The sequence below is a fragment of the Archocentrus centrarchus genome, chromosome 8 (genome assembly GCF_007364275.1).
Source record: "Archocentrus centrarchus isolate MPI-CPG fArcCen1 chromosome 8, fArcCen1, whole genome shotgun sequence".
Classification (NCBI taxonomy): domain Eukaryota; kingdom Metazoa; phylum Chordata; class Actinopteri; order Cichliformes; family Cichlidae; genus Archocentrus; species Archocentrus centrarchus.
Genome location: NC_044353.1, coordinates 29849954 through 29871131, shown reverse-complemented (window position 1 = coordinate 29871131; position 21178 = coordinate 29849954). Strand labels below are relative to the sequence as shown.

Here is a 21178-nt window from a genome sequence, read left to right as displayed (position 1 = left end):
AAAGAAAGTTTTAACTGCCTGCTGCGCCACAGATCCTCTCAAGGATTGAAGTGCTGAGAGAGGCATTAATAGATTGCTACATGAAAAACAAACCTTATCCAAAATAGAAATGTTGCCTCCCCTTTAGTTTGCCAGACATAGTATGCCAGCCTTGATCACAACCAGAGTGCCAAGGTTGAGCCTTGATATCTTAGACCCACTGTTAAGTAGGCTCATGGGACGCTCTGCAGTTCCAGTTGTGGCTTCTTCTTGGTGGTTCGGAGAGATGATAGCTGTCAAAATGATGTCCTTATTCATTTCTGTGGCTCAGCCCTTTAATAAACTTTGCTATCACTGAAACCTTCTTAACATTTAAACAGGTGCCCTAATGAGGGTGTAGACCTGTGGAATTATTGAAAAGGCTGGTTAAGATGTGAACACTGCCAAAGCTGAATTATTACTGCGCAACTGTGTGCTTTAGTTTGTCTGGCAGACAGAAATTCATGCCTAATCTGCCATCTCATTAAACACCCCAGAGCTTCTAAAGTAACCTAGATCTGGGATCCTGGAACTTTTGATGTACTTATCCTATCAAAAGCATTTTTGTCTTGAGGCTGCCCCTTTCAGAATTTTTTTAAGCCCAATTATTCCTCATGATCGCTGACAAAATTGCTTATATTTATCTCAGCCTTACTGTTTCTGTAAATCGTGGCTCATTTGAATCATGCAGCATTCCCTCGCTGAAATCCAATATTCTCTCTTTTTCCAGAGGCAAACCCTGCAGAAACCAAGAAGAGGTTCTCAAAGCGGGGTTGGCTGAGTGTAGTGCGGCTACATGTGAATGTGTGTTTATGTTGTTAAAATAAAACTGTTTATATTAAAGTGTATTTTTTTGTGCGGTGCGCTGTATGTATAAAGGTGTCTGATCACTGTTGTGTGTCCCTGCAGAGTGGTTCCTGAAACCTATCCGAAAGCATCTGTGTTGTCACTGTACAGAAACCGAATGATGTTTTGCATTTTAGATAAATACACCAACAAACAAGCACCTCCGGGATATATAAAGAAATGATTATTAGTTATTGTCTCGTGAGGATTTGGATCACAGGATGTGGCTCTTTAAACAGTTTATGGATGCTCAGCTCTGAGAGGCTGCCCAAACTCTGTGCTCCTAGTGCTGTGTGATATAAAATTATAAGGATGTACAAATTAATTTACATAATTGTTTAATTACAGAAACCGAGGGTGTGAAGGATGCAGCAGCCCCTGCTGGTAAGAGCCTTCATGGCATCTAAACTGAGCCCACAAGCTGTGCCCCAGACATGCAATTTATTTATGAGTTATGGATGTAGTAGCCACTGAAAACAAACATTTAAAGGAACATTTCTGATATTATTTCTTCTTTCTCTCATTTTCAGACAAGACGGGTAAGAAAACTGCATTCAGTGTTGGTTTGTCTCTGTGTCCCATAGACTGTCTATAGATCATCATCATCATCATCATCATCATCATCATCATCATCAAAATAATGTATTTCCTTCCACTCATTCAGAGATGTCAGGAGATGAACAGGGTAAGGTTCAATGGTGAAACTGAGCAAACACAGAAGCAGCAAACTTCTGTGGTGGGGCTGAGTGTGGAGATGCATGATCTCTCACACACACACACACACACACACACACACACACACACACACACACACACACACACACACACACACACACACACACACACACACACACACACACACACATTTCAGCAGTTCAGAATTCTTCAATATTCAGTTGTTAAAATCTGGAGCAGTGAAGAAGGTGTTTAATTCACGGGTGTGCATCACACCGTTTATACACGAGCGTGTCTATGTATATGACTTTCCTATTTATGGATTTATTCAAATCTCTGATTACATGCAGTGGATGCAGATGAATATTTCCTTTCAGCAACTGTTGCAAAATGTATTGGAGCAAAATAGCATTCCTAGAACAGCTAAGGACTTCAACCACTGCAGTTTTAAATCAATTAGAAAAAAGTTGCTACCTTCTCAGCACAATATTAACCATTTTTTATTCAGTTTTTAAAGTAGGTTTTATGTCTGTTTTTTGTTCGTCTTATGTTTCAATATTTGAATTTATGCTCAGTTGATGTGCAGTGAGATGTCAACTACTGAGGAGACTCTCCCACACTATCACCCTTAGTGATAGGGTGATAGTGTGGGAGAGTATTGCCAAAATTCCTTTAAACAAGCCAAATTCACTTTTGTGTTTTGAAAGTAATTTCCAGTGAAGAAAACATAGAATTTAGTACTAATTGCTGCAGGAAAATTGTAATAGATATAATTAAAGGCATTGAAATTCTTGCCTGTTTCCTCGACGTTTTAAATAGCATCAATACTACTACTACTACTAATGCTAATAATAGTTATATAAATAATTTAGAAGGTACGTGTGCTTGGCAAAGCCACTGCAGAAGTCTGAAGTGATGCTATCTATGTTGCTAAATAAACTATGGGAATGGGTCGGAATAACCAATTTCAGCTCATGCTATGGAAATGGAAATTATTTTTATCAACTTGCACATTACTAAGAGCTTCAGAGCTTCAGGTTAATGTGATGTTTATATCAGTTGTTAATCCAAATGTAACCTGTCATTTGCAGGTATTACTGTTTTTGTTCAAATAAAAGAGCAGACGGGCATAAAAGACTTTTCACTAATGTGTCTTGTTCAATTTTGCTTTTAGATGCAACAGTGAACTGTAAGTCATTCAAGTCTTAATAATACATGCAGGACCTTTCAGGGCTTGTCTTTTGCTGACAGATCAATACTAGATTTTTTTTTTTTTTTTTTTTGAACTGGAGAGCCGATCAACTGATTCGTGACTCAAAAAGAACAAACATGCGACCCCTGAATACAGTAACAATTAATTATTATATGTAATAATTAATTCTTCTGAAAATCAACTAATCCTCATTTTCCTGTAACCATCATCAAACTGCTTCTTCCTGTGAATGTTCTTTTATGAAACTATTGAATAAAACAGTTAATATTTATTTTAAATTGACAGTAGTAGTACACCTGGGATATAACCAGCACCTCCAGTGACTCCTTTAATGCCCAATGATGGGCTCACATAATTAATTTAAATTATTGTTATTAGTTGTTGTTGTTTTCATAACTTCATCATATACAAAACATCATATACAAAGCAGCAGCATCTCAATATACAGGAGGTTGGAAAACACTCCTGTATATTGAGATGCTGCTGCTTTGTATATGTGAGGAAGAAACCTGGGATTTCTTTTCTTCTTTGGCTGATTTTTCCTTGTATTTCCATCAGGGACCTCTGCAGTCAGTGGAAGATAATTATTTCTATCTGCAGAAATGCATATTCAGCAATATATGGCTTTGTTCTGGGACCTCCCCACCCTTCTGTGTGCATATATAGTCAACTCAGGCTCAGAATTAGAGTAATTTAACTGGAAGTAGGAGGAGCCTAGGGGTCAGTCAACATATAAAACATAATTAGCTGCTGTTTATACATACATGTTATGAAGCCTCAAGCTGATTTCTTCACTGATCCCATCATGTCTGACTGAGATTTTAGCTTTAGCTTCCCTTCTGATATTAAATACAATTTACAAAATCAGCACCATGCTGTATTCAGTAAGACTTGGCTAGCTTTAAGACCATAAACTCATCAGGAAAATGTTTACCGAAGTCACAGAAAAGAGAGCTGAAGTGTTGTGTTCCGCTGTGTACTGGGACTGTGATGTCGTCCAGTGGTTTTGCATTTTGACACCTTAATGTTCTGCTTTTGGCCACCGTTATTATTATTTTTATTTGAGTTAGAAGTTGCAGTTCTTGGTTGGGAGGTTGCAGCTACTGCTGGCAAGCTTGGTTAGCAAGTTGCTTCCATAAACTATACGGGTGCAACACTCTGATACAGATATTAAAACCAAGCTGTGATAATGTTTTGAATACTGTTTCGCTGTGCATTTCAGCATTTCAACATTTTGGCGATGGAGATTGGTTCACTTTTGGAGCCGGCCTCCAGTGGCCATTAGAAGAACTGCAGTCTTTGGCACTTTTGCACTGAGTTGAGGTTGCTCCTTTGTTTTCCAATAGAGTTCTATACTAAACTTATTTTTGCAACCAGAAGAGTCCCCTGGTCCTGTCAGAATGGATAAGGCAGGTTAATGCACTTCCACACTAGCTTCACTATTCAGAGCCAGAAAGTATGTAATCTTTTATATACAGTCTATGTTTATGATTCTGCTGCAAGAAGGTCTATCTATATGGTGATTTCCTCTAATCGTAGCTCATAAGATTAATAAGTCATAAATCACAAGTTCCCTGGGAGTGAAGTACACTTTGGTGCACATTTATGTGAACAGTTTATTTCTGTTGTATGTTTACCATTTCAGTTCACTTCTCTGGATTGAATGTCAGTTCTTATTATGAACCAACTGTAATAGAGGGCAAGAACAAGAAAGTTGTACATGAGGTTCTCTGCCTGTGTGTGTGTGTGTGTGTGTGTGTGTGTGTGTGCGTGCGTGCGTGCGTGCGTGCGTGCGCGCGCAATCAAGATGAATTATTACATAAACTTTCTGCAGCTCTCTGGGAGTGATTAAATGTGTGTGCGCAGGTGCAATGATGAGGCAGAGCAGTGATTTCTACTCATACTGCAGCTCATTTATGCTCAGTCACTGTCTTTGAAGGGGCACATTGGCCAACATACAGTTATAACCCACATCAGACTATTATAAGTAAACATCACTGAAAAACCAAAAACCAACACAGAAAGCAAATAGCTGGCAAAGCTTCAATTTGTTCTTAACTCCATGACCTTTTGCTTAACATGCCATAGCTTGTTCACAGCTCATGCCATATGCCTGTGAACTTTGCTAATTTGTCCCCCAAATCCTTTCTGTTGTGCCCACCATGTTACTGCTGGCTTCAGATGATCACAGAAACACGGTGCTGGCTGCAGTTGGCAGAGCTAAAATGTTGGACTTGATTTGGGAGTCCCGCTTTGGGAGGGAACACGAACACCAATGCAAGCATGACGCTTTGCAATCTAAAGGGGAACTCTGCTGATTTGATCTCTTTCCAGGTGTTGAACAGTACAGTTTCATATGTGAACAAAAAACCCCCCAAACAAATGTGATAAGCCTCTGTTTTTTTTTTTTTTCTGCAATTTTAAAAACAGCAAAACAAAACACTTGAGGCTGTCAGCTTGATGCTGTTACTGTTCATGTTCATGGGAGTAAGAATGTTACAAATAAAAGAGTTTGGTATGAAGTAGGTTGAAAACATTCACGTTACCATAGGTATTAAAGTGCCAATAGATACAACTGTCAAGATGATGTCCTTATTCATTTCTGTGGCTCAGCCTTTTAATAAACTTTGCTAGCAAAAGGGCACTCAGAGTGCACATCACACCGAATGGACTAGTTCTTATATAGTGCTTTTCCACTCTGTCTGAGCACTCAAAGCGCTTGTAAACAACATGTTTACATTTACCCTATTCACACAAGCACATCCATGATTAACTAAGCTAAGTGCCTTAATTATCTAACATTCACACACATTCACACCCTAACACTTGCGTCGGAGAGCAACTTGGGGTTAAGTATCTTGCCCAAGGATACACTGGCATGCAGCCTGGAGTAGCCAGGAATTGAACTGCCGATCTTCCGATCAGTAGGTGATCTGCTGAGCTACAGCAACCCCCCAGCATTCCTCAGGAGTCATGTATGGAGATATTTTGCATTTCTGTCAGAAAATCAGGGAGAAATGAGACACCACAACTAAAACTGGGCTTTGATGTGCAGTGATTACAATACCACAACATGAGCACAGCATCTAAAGAGTCTAAGATTCACAATAGAGACACTGACACCCACATCTGTGTATTGCCTCAATATGAGCGCACAAAAACAAAACAGAATCGCTGAATTTCCCTGTTTTGTACTTAATTCAATTTATTTATTTTTTATATAGCACCAAATCACAACCAACAGTCGCCTCAAGGCGCTTTGTATTGTGGGTAAAGACCCTACAATAATACAGAGAAAACCCAACAGTCAAAACGACCCCCTATGAGCAGCACTTGGTGACAGTGGGAAGGAAAAACTCCCTTTAACAGGAAGAAACCTCCAGCAGAACCAGGCTCAGGGAGGGGCAGTCATCTGCCGTGACTGGTTGGGCTGAGGGGAGAGAAAGACATGCTGTGGAAGAGAGCCAGAGATTAATATCAATTAATGATTAAATGCAGAGTGGAGTATAAACTAAGTAAATAAGGTGAATGAAAAGAAACAGTGCATTATGTGAACCCCCCAGCAGACTAGGCCTATAGCAGCATAACTAAGGGATGGTTCAGGGTCACATGGTTCAGATGGTGCCTGATTATTCAAGACCTTGTATGTGAGGAGAAGAATTTTAAATTCTATTCTAGAGTTAACAGGGAGCCAATGAAGAGAAGCCAATATGGGAGAAATCTGCTCTCTCTTTCTAGTCCCTGTCAGTACTCTAGCTGCAGCATTTTGGATCAGCTGAAGGCTTTTCAGGGAGCTTTTAGGACAGCCTGATAATAATGAATTACAATAGTCCACCCTAGAAGTAATAAATGCATGAATTAGCTTTTCAGCATCACTCTGAGAAAGGATGTTTCTAATTTTAGAAATATTGCGCAAATGCAAAAAAGTGGTCCTACATATTTGTTTAATATGTGCATTGAAGGACATATCCTGGTCAAAAATGACTCCAAGATTTCTCACAGTGTTACTGGAGGCCAAAGTAATGCCATCCAGAGTAAGTATCTGGTTAGACACCATGTTTCTAAGATTTGTGGGGCCGAGAACAAGAATTTCAGTTTTATCTGAATTTAGAAGCAGGAAATTAGAGGTCATCCAGGCCTTAATGTCTTTAAGACATTCCTGCAGTTTAATTAATTGATGTGTGTTATCTGGCTTCATTGATAAATTTACTTAAATTACTTAAATGATTTCTTCAAACAGGTTACTGAACCCAGAAACATGGTATGCTCTTGGGGGTGAGAAAAGATAGGGCAGGTTTATGTTGTGACCACAGGTTGTATGGCATGGCAGAGGAGTTTAAACACTACAACACCCATCATCCTATGAGGTAATACCCATCAGTCCACAGAGGTGCTGCAAATCAGATCACATTTTCTGCTACTACAAGAAAAATTGACAAATCTTTTCCTTCTTGGCCCAGGGGCGTCTGAAGCAGCACCTCCAACTTTACAGCTCAATTTTGTGTCCAGTCTGATTCGGGTTTCTTGAATTCTGAATAAAATTACAGATTCACAAAAACAGAAATTTGCGGCTCATCTTGTGTATCCATATGAGCACACTTTTTTCCTCAATCTCAGTAGACCTCTTTATAGCATGTGGACCTTGCCACCAACAATTCAATGTGTTGTTTTAATCGTCCCAAATCTTCAAGACCTGCAGCATTCATGATAGCTTTGGTACTTTGAGCAAGATGTACCATTACATATTTTTCCAGTGGCATTCATGCAGTATCTTTAATGGGAAGCAAGTGGTGGCCTGTCTAAAGAGAAACACAGCTTTGCATGGCACATAAAAAAAAAAAAGCAGTGCAGGGATCGTTATGTTTGGTGCCTGATAATTAAAATGTTCTAAATGGCACCAGTTTCCCTTTACATGCAGCCTGCCATAGAGGGTAGCACCGTCCTGCAGCTAAATAGCTTCAGAGGTGTGTTGATATATGCGTGTGCTCGTTTTGGCTTTACTCATCTGCAAAATGAAACACATTGATTTATCTCTAAAATTATCACTATAACTCACAGAGGCACGGATCGCGTGTGAAGCCAAGCATTTTTCTGTCATACAGTGTTTATGTGCAGCATGCATTTGCATGGAAAGCTTACAGCACATTATATCAGCATTGCCACTTATTCAGTCCTGTTTATTTACAAAACCTGTGCTTATTCTTCATTAACAGATTTAGGTAAGTGCTTTGCTTTGTTATCTGTGTGTTTGTGTGTGTGTTTGTCTGAAGATATTGCGGTTGTCTGAGTGAATAGGCTTATGCATTGTCTTTAATCCGATCTTTGTTGAAGCATTTTCACACACACACACACACACACACACACACACACACACACACACACACACACACACACACACACACACACACACACACACACCCCTCTGCAGTCTGATGAGACCCGTGCTGCACTGTGAAGACTAATTTCCATGTACCAACTGTTTCTTTTCATTTAGCCAACAATGAGCCCAGGGATGGTAAGCAAAAGGCTCGACACAATAAACGCCGGCTTCTTTGTGCTTTCCGTGTTTGTGCTTGCTTTGTGTCAGCCACTTTTTGTGTTAGTGGACATGGGTGTCGGACTGAAAACGCTTCCTCACTGAAGCCTGGGATTGCTCTGGCGATGGCCATCACGGTTGACTGAAGTTTTTCACTCAGCAGATGGAGACATTATGAAGATGCACTTTTTGTTGCAGAAATATAGGCATTATGATTTCTGGTTACTGAATGTAATAATAATCATAATCACGAAACAAGAAACTTTATTTATGGAGAAAACAAAAAGTGACAAAGTGCCCCACAGCAGACAGATAAAGGAACCTAAATCAAAAGGATGAAAACAATGCACAGACACAACTTAAAAGCAATTCAAGTCTCGGCAAATTCAGCTGATAAACTGTCAGATGAAACAAGTTGACAGCAAAATGAGTAAATAAATACAAATATAAGAGATAACAGAGAAGCTTCTGACAGTGTCTTGCAATAAAAAAGTCTTTCAAAGGGATTCTGAGTATAGTGGTTAGACTGCTTCCACCAAAGCATCCAAGTGAACGTTTGTTTTAAAAGGGAAATGATCAGATCTGCTTTATAAAAAGTGATATATCTTCTGTGTGTGACGTGTCCTAATTATTATTAGTGCTGAAGACTGTTACACTGCACTGATTACTGTTTTCTTAATGTAGCGCTGCTTAGGTGAAGAATATTAATAAACAGTAACAATAACTGTGAAACTGCAGTACTGTACATGCAGTGTTATATTACTGCACTACTGTACAGTAGGTGTAGTACTTCATTTTACAGATCCATAAATTTCAAATTTCCTCATCTTTTCCTCCAAAAAACCTAAAATTTGGCAACCAAATACCTGCAAATTCTTTAGTCGGTGTACAGTAGTCCCCCTGAAACTGCACTGCAAACTGCACACTAGGGAATTTCAGTAACGACATAAATACAAAGCATAAAGTTTTCAATAAGCAGTGACTAAATTCAGTCAGAGAATTTTCATTTTCATGGGTTTTATGATCTGACAGCACTATTATCACAGGGGATCTATTACTCTATTCTTTACCCTGTGGAATATATATACTGTTACAGTAATGGACGTCCATATTAAACATGGCCAGAATTTTAAATGATGAGATCAGCAGATATCCCTAATGTGGCTATCTCAGACACAGCTCTGGCTGTAAGCACAGAAGCCCCACCCACCTGTTGTTTATACATGTTGCTGTTTAAGGGGGGGGGGTAATATTGCTGAAAAGTATATAGTGGGTGTTGTCCCGCTGGGGAAAGCTGCTATGTTCAGGGAATACTGACGGGTGTGCTCGGTCTGCAACAAGCGGGCTGTATATGTCAAAATAATATCCACGAATGCTAGGGCCTAGATTTTACCAGGAGAACGTTGCATTGTAAAAAGGTAATTGTAGTTACTTCATTGCACAACCCTTTTAATGCTGTGGCTCAGGAAAATTACGTAGAATAATTAGAAATTATGAAGAAGTAACATCCCCATAAAATCCACTATTTCATATTATTTTATTGTGTAATGTTTTACAAATAGATTAAAAAATGTGGGCAAACTCTACAAGTAATCTATGTTAAAATGGTCTCAGTTGGCGTAACTCCCAGTGCCAAAGACAGACAGCGTCTGAGGTTCATTTCACTTAGAAGCCCCATCCCAAACACAGCCAGTATCCAATGTAACAGCGTGAGAGTGTAAACATTCAAAAGTGTCCCCTGAGTCCTATCCCAGAATCAGTTTTACCCACTTAACATTCCAAAGGAAACCTTTTAAATCATCCTGAACATCTGAACTTGGATCTGTCCTCAGGGGTACTTTTTGATTAAAAGATCAAATTAACTGAGCCCATAAAAGCAGAGAGAGGAAGAGGCGCCGACAGTATGGCTCTCTGAATTTATGGAGGCGCATGACCTTATCTGACTCATGACCCTGGATCCATTCTCTCAGCAACTGATCTCGTCCAATGGATGTTCAATCAGGGTCCTACTCACTCCACTTGATTGGTGGTTTGATGTGCATTTACCTTATTGCTTGCGTATAAACCTGATTTTCTTGTAAAACGTGCAGGAAGCCTGACTCAGAGCCTGAAGATAATTTATGTGGATTGTGCGCTGAACTTCAGAACAGTTAAAGTGATTTAGGAACAATTTTTTTGAAGAAATAACTCATTAACAGTTGTGCTTTCCTTAAAAAAAAAGAGAAAAAAATGTTAATTAGACTCTGAGAAAGTAATATGTATTCTTCTGGAGTGTGAGAGCACGCTGATTTAATGTGTGAGTGTGCATCACCCAAAATCAAGGTGATCACTGGGCCAATTAACGCTTGTGTTTAATGGCACAACACAAATACTGTACAGACTGATGTGTTCCTCGCTGTCTCTCCCCTCCCCTCCCTTCAATGCAGAGTTACCTCCTGATGGTAAGAGAAATTAATATGTTAGTGTCTCTGCAAAGTATATCAACTGACAAGCAAACACCTTACAAAGGTTACATCAATTTACTTGCAAAAGAAACAAGTGAGTCGATAAAAGAGCAGCTCATTTTTTATTGCCAAGATAAGACTGTACAGCTTCCGTTATGTTCTGTCGGGGTGGCAGATGATTGCAGAGAGTCAGTTGTAATATGATGTCTTCAGAGGTGATCTGAGGAGTTTCTATATTCCCTGTGGGCCAGCCTGCTTCAGGGGGCTCCTTGGTCGCTTATCATTTGTCAGAGGGTCCCAAATGGCTTGTGCAGCGTAACAACAAAGGTATAATGCAAACACGCTGCCTCGTGGAGAGATTGTTGCTCAGTTTCAACACTCAACAACCGTGCAAAGACAGAATTTAGTGGGTTGAGACTTTGTGTCCTTGAACTAAATTTCTGAAATTTCCCAAATGATTTTCCAGTAGGCACTTCTCAGTAAGAACACCACGATTAGGAAGTTTGGTGGTTTGCTTGGTCGCCTTATTTCCTGCATTTATTTAGAATCTGTGTGCTGTGCTGAGATCAGATTTTCTTGTTTTAATTTGTCCTCCGTGATCCCTCCACTCCGCTCCCATTGCAGATCATCTTCCAGGGGAGGGTCCTCAGCTGTCCGAGCTTACCGGCCTGTTTGTGGAGAAGCCAGAGAGCGTCACAGCAACAAAAGGTCCGGCAAAATGATCAGCCATAAAACCCCTGAGTTATATCCAGAATGAAAGGAGTGGCCACTTAGTGCTAAATTCCAGTCGTAACACATGCAGTTTAATTAATTACTGCATTTAATCTTTGTTCTTGGCAGGCAAGGACATCACGTTTGTGGCTAAAGTGGACTCCTCGAACCTGACAAAGAGACCGGTCATGAAATGGCTGAAGGGGAAGTGGCTTGACCTGGGTAGCAAAGCTGGAAAGCACCTGCAGTTTAAAGAGTCCTATGACAGAAACACCAAGGTACACATTTATTCTCTCTGTGTTGAATGTAACCTCTGTGAATGCATTAATGCAAAGACAGCAATATCCACAGGGCCTTATGGATATTACAGTAAATCTTTCAGTTAGTTGGCTGACCATTGTAGTGTAGACCAAAATATCTCAGCATGTTACGGGCTTTTGTACAGATACCCTATACAGACAAAATTACACATTACACCTACAGGAGCTGCTGCCATGGAAACCCATGCCATGAAGCTTCAAGTGCACAATTTTTTGCTGATGTTTGGAAATCTGCTGTTATTGAGTCAGCAGCTCATTGACAACTTTCACGTGTGTGGTTTCTTGATCTTGATGCCATTATGTTGTGTTTGAAGGAATTCTTGGTCAACACAGTCTTTATAGAATAACATAAGATTTATTATAAAAAGACAATGGCAAAATACAGATGCTCGAGACATGTGGGTGAGAAAGAAGGCCAATGATCTTCTGCACACTGAACAAAGAAACTTACAGCCTTATATAGGCTTTAACATCTGGTACACACGTTGTCACACCTAGGCTGGTTTCTACCAGTTTTTGGAGGGGCTCAGAGACCCCCATTAAATACCTTTCCTTTTTTGGTAAAGATAGACAGTGAAGATGAGCTCCCAAACTGAGAGGCCCCTTGCTGGAATTTTCCTACACCTTTAGGAGACAACATACATGCAGTTTCACACAGGCATTTCAGACACTACACGTACTATGCGCCTCGGCACATGGTGACCCCTGCTCGGAACTGACTTGCTGCAACAGTTGCATCCTGATACAGTACCACACTCAAATTCAGTGAGCTCTCTAGAGGACCTATTCTGTCACAAATGTTTGTAACAACAGACTGCATGGCTAGGTGCTTGATTTTATACACCTAATGCAATGAGACTGAAAAAAAATTCTTAATAACCTATAAAATAATACTTTTTATGGGCATTAGCATAGGTGTGCTAACTGGCAGTTTTTAGGACCCTAAAGCCCCAGTCACACAGGCCTAGAGACTGGTTGGTGACTGCCTGACAACCACTGGTCACTAGGGGAAAAAAAGAGTATATTCCCCAACCAGTTGGCGAGAGTTTGCAGGCAGTTACTTGTTGCTACATGAAACTAGCCTCACAGAGGTATAAGGAACTACACCAAAAACCTCCATGCAATTGCTTTGGTCACTAGCAGATTGCAGCAGTCACTGGCAATTTGTATGGAAGCTGTTGACTTGCCAACTACTCAATAAGCAGTTGTGAAACTGTGACACAAAACGGAAACACAGAGCTTTCACCTTCAAAATAAAAGTTGCACCTTTTGAAATGTGTTGGGTACAGAGGCAAGGCACAGCTTTGACAGCGAATTGCCTCCTTTTCCAGTTCTGCGTTGCACTTTTGCAAGTTTCATTATTGCTCAGTGGTTAGTTTGCAAGTGTTTGCAGACAAGTGCAAAGTGCAGGTGACAGCAATCTGCTAGCAACCAAAGCAATCACAGGGAGATTTTTTGTGACCAGTTTTACTTACAGCCAACAACCTTCAGCAACCGCTTACCAAGAGGTTAGGGAATACACATTTTTCCCTAGCAACCGGAGGTTGCCAGGGTGTTGCTGCCTGAGGCCATTTAGTCACATTATGTTGCACATACATTTTGACAAGGTGCCTTCTTAAATCAGACACAGTAGGTTTTGTACTTATTGGAAACTGGAAAATGATTGCAGCATTTAATCTTTATTCTTGGGCTGGATGCCACATTTCAGGAACATTTACAACTTATACACATCTCTGACCACATTAAAGACCACCACACTATGTTCGAATATACACACACAAAATCAGGCTAGCATTGTAATAGATCATGTGCTGATGACTTAATCTCTTCCAGCTGGTTGGCAATTGGTAGGTGGTCACTTTCCTTCCTCTATGTAGTGAAGAGCAGAGTACTGACTGGGGGATGAAGTTTAGCCTACACATTCAACTTTTTGAAAGTTACAAACACATCATGTGAACACTACTTATGGTTGCACTTGTACATTGTAAGTTTCAGACAAAAAAATTAATAAGTGCTACAAGCTAACTGTCCACTTTTGAATATTCTCACTGCATGCAAGTTAGCCTGCTCCTAGCATTTATGTCAGACTCTCTGTGTTCATTTTTTTAAACCTGGGAATGAGCATCAATTTTTATTCAAAGCCTGTGAAACTACATTTCTGCGACCGTGGCACAGGACACTTCATGTTTAAAACTTGCTGGATTATACTACTATAAATAAATGCACAAAGGCATCTTACTATTTCACAACAGTTCTTACCAGACGCGTTGTTTAGTTTCCGAGTGCCAGTGTGTGTGAGGTTATCCACGGGGAATGAACACTGCAGATTTGTTTACTATCACTTCCTTAACATCACAATTTCTTCAAGTTTTCAAATATGCTGGAAAAAACTCAGTTCATTACACTTTCCATTAATGTTTCTGCAGAAAATCGGGGAAAAGACGAATATGTAATCAAAGTCCAGAGTGGGTGACTAGCTAACTGAGCAACATTTCAACGAAGTCCATATTATCCTGAAGGCTTTATCCATACCCTGAGCACGTGTTTGTGAGCACGCCCTACTTATATACGTGCGCGTACGTTTACGTGTGTGTGTTTGGGTGTTCATTTAATTGTGTGTTCCCAGCATATCATCCCCTCTCTCTCTGTCAGATCTACACTTACGAGATGAGCATCATCAAAGTAGTGGATGGAGACGCAGGTGGCTACCGCTGCGAGGTCACCTCCAAAGACAAGTGCGACAGCTGCACATTCGAAGTCTCCGTGCAGGGTAGGTCTGGAGACAGACACTTAATCACATTATTGTCATCTTCCATTCGGCGTATCCACCATTACTATGTAACTGGCTTTGTCAGGCAATAACTCAGTGAGTGCGATACACATTAGGTCCTATCATTTAGTGGCCTAGCGAGGTCATCAGTCCATTATTCCTTTGCTGCTCAAGCCCACTGTGTAATGAATTAACCTAGCTGAGCTCTCACCAGCCTTTCTCCTTCTGTCTGGTTTCAGCTGCACAAGAGGACCAGCAGGACAACATCTTGGAGGCATTTAAGCGATCGTGAGTGTCAGTGTCGGCGTGGGTCTACTCTACATGTCACCCATCACACTGTCTCGCATATGCTCCTCTGTAGATCGCTGCCTCTGGGCATCTGTCAGTCTCAACCAGCGTCTCTGCCCGTGTGCCTGTCTATCCCTCAGTTGTAGTCGACTTTGTATGAGTCACTCAGTCTGCCATCTCTCTCTTTTTGTCACGTCTCAGTGCAACTGCTGCCTCAGTGTTTTGCTTCACCTGGACTCCCTCGTGGTTTAGGATCTTATGTATTTCGTCACATGTCTCAGTAACAATCTCAGAAGGGAGTATTTCTTTTGTGTGTGTGTGTGACTTTTTCTCTCACTGTCTATTTCTGTCTCTGCTTCTGGCCTGTGTGAAGCTGGTCTATGCTAATGTATCCTGTGAATATGTATTTTTTTTTCAAATGAGATTTCAGCTGTTCTCAGCCTGTAAGCTGTACATATGCATACGTGCTCTGTGATGGTAAATCAGTTGACACCTTTGCACTGATACCTTGAGTCGCCATATTTGTAATCTGTGTTTAAAAATATAATTTCCCCCCCTCATTAGAGCAGGAGTAAAAATGGGCAGGTAAGATGAGAAACGCTGCATGCAAAAAGACAGCATCATATTGCGGTTTAGACAGGATGACAGTGTGCTTATTTGCAGAGTGCTGATATGAGGGAGAGAGAGGGTGAAGGAGAGAGGAGGTTGGTGAGATAAATGAAAAGTGAAAAGTTGGTTAAAACTCTAATATGTTGCTGGAATAAATCGTGTATGAGTGTGTTAAACAGCTTGTTACGTGAAGGTCTTGCAGCTCAGACTTTTTGAAGCTAAGTATGGATCATCCTGTTTCCCATTGAAGGATCATTTATGTTTCTCTTATCATGTGTTATAAGATGCCAACCTAATACATGAGGTCTACATGCATTAAGATACACATTCCCCTTCTTTTAATTTCTCGAGTTTTATTTACCCCAGACTTTTGTGTCTCTCTGAAATAGCACAAGCGCTTCATTGCGTGCCCCAGGCACATCAGGCTATTTTTTCTTTGTGTTGTGTTTTCACTGACTGGTCAGCCAGCTGAGAGGGCTTCAAAAGGAAATACAAAATACAAACTTTATGTTTACATGGCGGTCTGCAAGTGTTTAACCAGCATTTCAAATCATTTATTGCTAGCAGTCTCATTATACCCCACTATGTTTATTCTTATCACAGAAATGTGTACATGCAGATCTGGATTTATTAGATAGTCTGTCACAGCAATGTTACACAAAGATGAAGGTCATAATGACTGATTCAGCCCACGTGTAAACAGTTTAGGCTAAAATCCCCCACACATCTCAATTGATTGAATTCTTCTGGCACTGGATTTTATTTAAATTTCTTTCTTAGTGGGCCACGATAAGTGGTAATAACAAATCTAAAGCTAAACCAAGGAAAAAACAAACAAAACCAAAGGGACATCATTCGAGATAAAGGCTTACATTTAATGTATTCCAGCCTCAAATGTCTACACATAATGTGTTTTTTACATAGACTGTAAATAAAAGATGGATCTAGCCAGCAGGACATCACTCTGGTTTGTGGACTACAGTTTTAAAGCTTTGATTTTGACATCAGGCCATCACCATCTCAGTCTGTTTAGAGGTAGCTAGCTAGCCAACTTAGTTGTTAAGGTGGATCTGTTATTCTTTTTTCATAGAGAAGAGCAGCCTTAAAACAAAATGTGCTCCTCAGAATATCTTTTAGTGCAAACCAGAGACACTGCATACCTATATGGCCACAACCTGTCAATCACAGAATAGCCAAGCTCATCTTTTTTTAACTATAAAGGAAATCATGATTTACAAAATGATCATCATGGTTTAACTCTCTGGGATCTAGTGTATAATTGGCTGTTTTTGACTACATTAGATTTTACTTTATATTTCACTGTAAAAACTGTTTACCTTTGGTATCATTTGGTATCATTGTTTTCAGCACAACCTCACATGTGTGACTGTACAGTTATTTTTTTCATTTTGACAGACTGTATTAACACATTGGACCTAAAATCGCACAAAAACATAAAACCAGAGTAGATCATGAAAACCACAAAAAACAAACAAACAAACAAAAAAAAAAAAACAGCGAAATATTTTTACAACTTAAATTACAAATATAAGCTGTAATGTTAAAAACTTATCTGCAAATTTAGCAAACAGCAAAGATAAATACAACTGTTTACATTAAAATGCAGGCAATGCCTCAGGCGTTTTTTGAACAACTATTTATAAAACAATCTGTTATCACAATAAGATCCCTCACAAATTATTTGTGCAACTCCAAAAAACAGTTTCAGTCCACCACAAGACAGAGGAGCACATCACAGCTAAACTTGCTATCAGTTTCACTGTCTTTCACCTGTTCCTCAGCAACCAAATACCACATATTGCGATATAATTTTTTAATTGGTTGATGTGGTGCATTTTTCCACCAATAGGAAAGGGAATGTCGAGATTTCTTTTTTTTTTGTTTCCACCTGCATTAAACACACACCAAATGTGAGGACAATATACAGGAAAAATTTTTCCTGTATATTGTCCTCACATTTGATACGTCTTTAAAGTATGGCATAAATTATTGATCATAGCTTGAAGTCCGCATTTTTGACTCATGTTGAATCAGAGATTCAGCTAGGCTGTGTCCTGCTGCTATGTCATCTTAAATTAACGATAACGATCTGGGGACATCACTTTCACTGTGGCGTCACTGTTCCATCTTTTTATACGATTGGTGTTGTTGGTGCTCAGCAGTACTGTACCCTTCATAATTAGAATTTATACACAAACATTTGCCTGAATCACTATCTGTCACGCCACACTACAACAGTACCCATTACTTTAACAGTTTTATAATAGAATTTATATCTTTTCTCTCATTGCACATGCTCAGACAGTGAAGCAGAGCTCTTCACACGAATCACTTCACCTCTATTTTCATCTGAACTTTGAATTTTTCAGATAAATTAACTTTTGTGTTGCTTCTGAGAAAAACGTGTCAAACAAACTTGCTCCCTTTCTTTGTGTTAATGATGGACGGTTGTCTATTGTAGTGCTCAAGAAGCTCACAGAAGTGCCCAAGCAGATTGAGATTTTTGCAATTGCTGTGACCACAGCACACCGCACACATCATTTTCACGCTCATTGTTTTCATCATTTGGTGGTCGTGTGCGCCTGGTGAGTGACGACATTACCACCCTGCGAGAATTTACTTCCATTAGGATGGCAAGGATAACACGGATAGATGTTATCCTTGGATGAACTGTTCATCCATAGGACGTGCATGATCACTTAGAATGGCTCTGAATTTACTGGCATTTATCTTTCTCTCTGAAGGGTTCAATGAGCCTCAACAATGCCAGGAAAACACACTCCACGCTGCAAAGGAGCTGCCAAAACCATTTACAGTGGAAAACAAGCAGCACTCGATCCTGTAGACATTTATTGGCACGTGCCACACACAGTGCTTGTCACCTTGTTGAGCACGAGAGAGTGACTGATGATGCCACACCACAACACATTCACCATCACTTTATAGGTGCAAATGTGCATCTGAGGGGTAATAAAGGGTTTTATGCATGGTTAGAGATGTGTAATTCCCCCCACTTGCATTCAACAAAATATTTTGCATGTGACGGTCTTTTTTTGAGTGTTTACACCCGTTCACTGATGCTTATGTCTTTAACCACATCCTGGCTTAAATCTTCTTAACCATACTTAAGAACTTGCAGGATATGACTATAATTGAGACAACTTTGGGTAAAATCAGGTGGCCAAAGTTGCCCATACTGCACAGAGCAAGCAATGGGCCACTTCAAATGACTTCTGACTGTTGTAAACTGTAAAGTTTGGTTTAGGTGAGGGTGTTGCTTTGGTGGAGTCAGAGGTCCTGCTGTCAAGCCTTGAGTTAAGCATTTTTGCCATTGCCATCGTGTTCTGAAATGAGACGTCACAGGCCAGGGGTTGATCAGACGCAACGCACTCATAGGCTAGCATCTAATCAACTGCTGTTAAGTAGTAACTGTTAAATTATGTTATGAACTGTTAACTGTTAAGCACATTAAGGCATTAAGCAACCTTAATTTACAAAAGGAACATAATGTTATAAACAGAAAGGTCAAGTTACTGAGCTCATAGAACAAGGGAACATAGGGCTACATGGAGTCTGTACAATCTGGCTTCTTTTTGGAATCAGAGCTGTTGCCCCCTGCTGGCCACGTGAAAAATGAATGCAGTTTTAAGACACTTTACTGGTTTCACTTTACAGACTGGAGAGGAATTCATGTTTTTATATAAAACAGCAACAGGAAAGGTCAAAAATACATTAGAATGATTAATTTATGATTACCCTCTGCAAATTTTAACTACCAGTTATTGTTCTGATTGCTGTTTTTTGTTTTAAGATTTCATATTTCATTTAGCCAGCTGACAACACAATTTCTTTAGGATGCTTTGCCTTTAGCCAGGCTATTTTTATAAATACGAATTTTGTTCTTAATGACTTGCCTGGCCGACTCACTGCAGCATCTTGTGGTACAAATTGGTACTATACAAAAGTACGGTCCACCTACAGTTAAATATCACTTCAACACAATACATAGATTTTTGGACAGTTATAGCATTTCCCCCCCTGCAAATTCTGTTTTAAGCTTAAGTAAATTTTAAAATTGGGATTTAAAATTGGGAATTTACATTAACTACCTTTGATGTCTGATCCCACTGTGCTGGATATTTACCCCTCACTTACCATCCATTTGTGGTTTTTGTGTGCTACATATGTGCAATATGGAATAAAAGAGGATGTGTTCTTTAATGTACATATGCTATTAATGTTTTTTCGTGCTATACAATTTACAAATGATAGAAACAGCACAGGATAAAAATGAAAGACAATAAACGCAGAATTGAACTTCTTTTAATTCCAGTGGTGATGCAGATGAGGATGCTGGAGAGCTAGACTTCAGTGCACTGCTCAAGAAAAGGCAAGATCATTCACATTTTCAAAGAAACATCTTTCATCTTCATCTTCTTCTGTCTTAAACTTGGTTTGCACTTTCATTCACAATTAATCTTAAACACCACCAGGCAGAAGAAGGAGAGGAAGGAGGAGCCAGAAGTGGACGTGTGGGAAATCCTGAAGAATGCTAAGCCCTGTGACTATGAGAAGATTGCCTTTCAATATGGCATCACAGACCTGAGGGGCATGCTGAAGAGGCTGAAGAAGATGAAGGCTGAGTCCAAAAAGAGTGACGGTAAGGGACAAGGGTAGAGAAAGGAGAGGGCTTATGAGGCAAAAGCAGAGTTTGTGCTTTGAATGAGATAGCAGACAGGAAATGGGACCTCCTAATGCAGTAGGCTGTAAATACCAGCAGCATCTAAAGGCCAGCATTTAAAGGGGGAGCAGTTTTATTGCTGGGACGACAGGTGGAATGTGTGTGAGTATATGCCTGCTGCTGGTTGGCAGTTAAATATCATTTGGCCCTTAAAGCAAAGCAAGTAGCCTAAAAAATGCTTTCTTGTCAGCTTTCCTGAAGAAGCTGGATACGGCATATTCGGTGGACAAGGGCAAGAAGATCCAACTTACTGTGGAAGTGGCCGATCCCGACGCTCAGGTCAAATGGCTCAAAAATGGACAGGAAATCAAACCATCAGCCAAGTGAGCCACTGTCCAGTATTTATGTTTGTGTGCACAAGAAAGGTTTTTATGTAATGGGCCATAATGGAGTATTTGAGTGTACTCTGTATTTCATTTAATATCTGCTATGATTAATGGATTTTGACCGTGTGGAGCATGGGGAAGGACCGAGATGCAGGACAAAAGGCAGGCAGATGGGGCTAACAAAAAGTAAGGCTTTATTGTGGCTGATACAAAAACATGAACATTAGGTAAGGACAGGAAAGACTATAACACTTGAAAACCTAAACTGGGAACACACCAGAGTGAGGAAATACAGGAGCTAGGAACACAGGAGCTAGGAGCATAGGAACAAGGCCATAAACTGGACGTAAATTGAGACTCTAATAAAGGACAAAGGGAAGACGAGACGATAAATATGCAAGGTAACAAGGGAAGGGGACACAGGAGGGGAAAACAGCTGAAACTCACAGGAGACAAGACAAGGGAAGTAAAACTAAATACAAAACACACAAGATCACTGACTGTCAAAATAAGACAGGAAATATAATTAACGCCTCCAAGACTAAGACACAAGAACTTGACACAGAGAGAGAAGGTAAGCAGTAAGGGGAAGGGACAGATAGCACAGGAGACACAAAGAACAAAACAGAGAGTCGGGTAATGTGTTAGGAATGAAGGAAT

At 40.0% G+C, this 21178-nt stretch overlaps 1 protein-coding gene across 1 annotated transcript in view; it reads left to right on the top strand.

The window, feature by feature from the left end:
- Positions 1-21178, top strand: part of mybpc2a (myosin binding protein Ca) — a 73874-nt gene that overhangs the window by 17767 nt on the left and 34929 nt on the right. The window contains exons 2-10 of the mRNA XM_030735342.1: positions 1213-1248; positions 1395-1403; positions 11357-11440; positions 11573-11721; positions 14416-14533; positions 14773-14821; positions 19785-19841; positions 19945-20111; positions 20383-20515. Coding sequence (XP_030591202.1) covers positions 1213-1248; positions 1395-1403; positions 11357-11440; positions 11573-11721; positions 14416-14533; positions 14773-14821; positions 19785-19841; positions 19945-20111; positions 20383-20515 — 802 coding nt within the window. The remainder of the gene's footprint in view (positions 1-1212; positions 1249-1394; positions 1404-11356; positions 11441-11572; positions 11722-14415; positions 14534-14772; positions 14822-19784; positions 19842-19944; positions 20112-20382; positions 20516-21178) is intronic.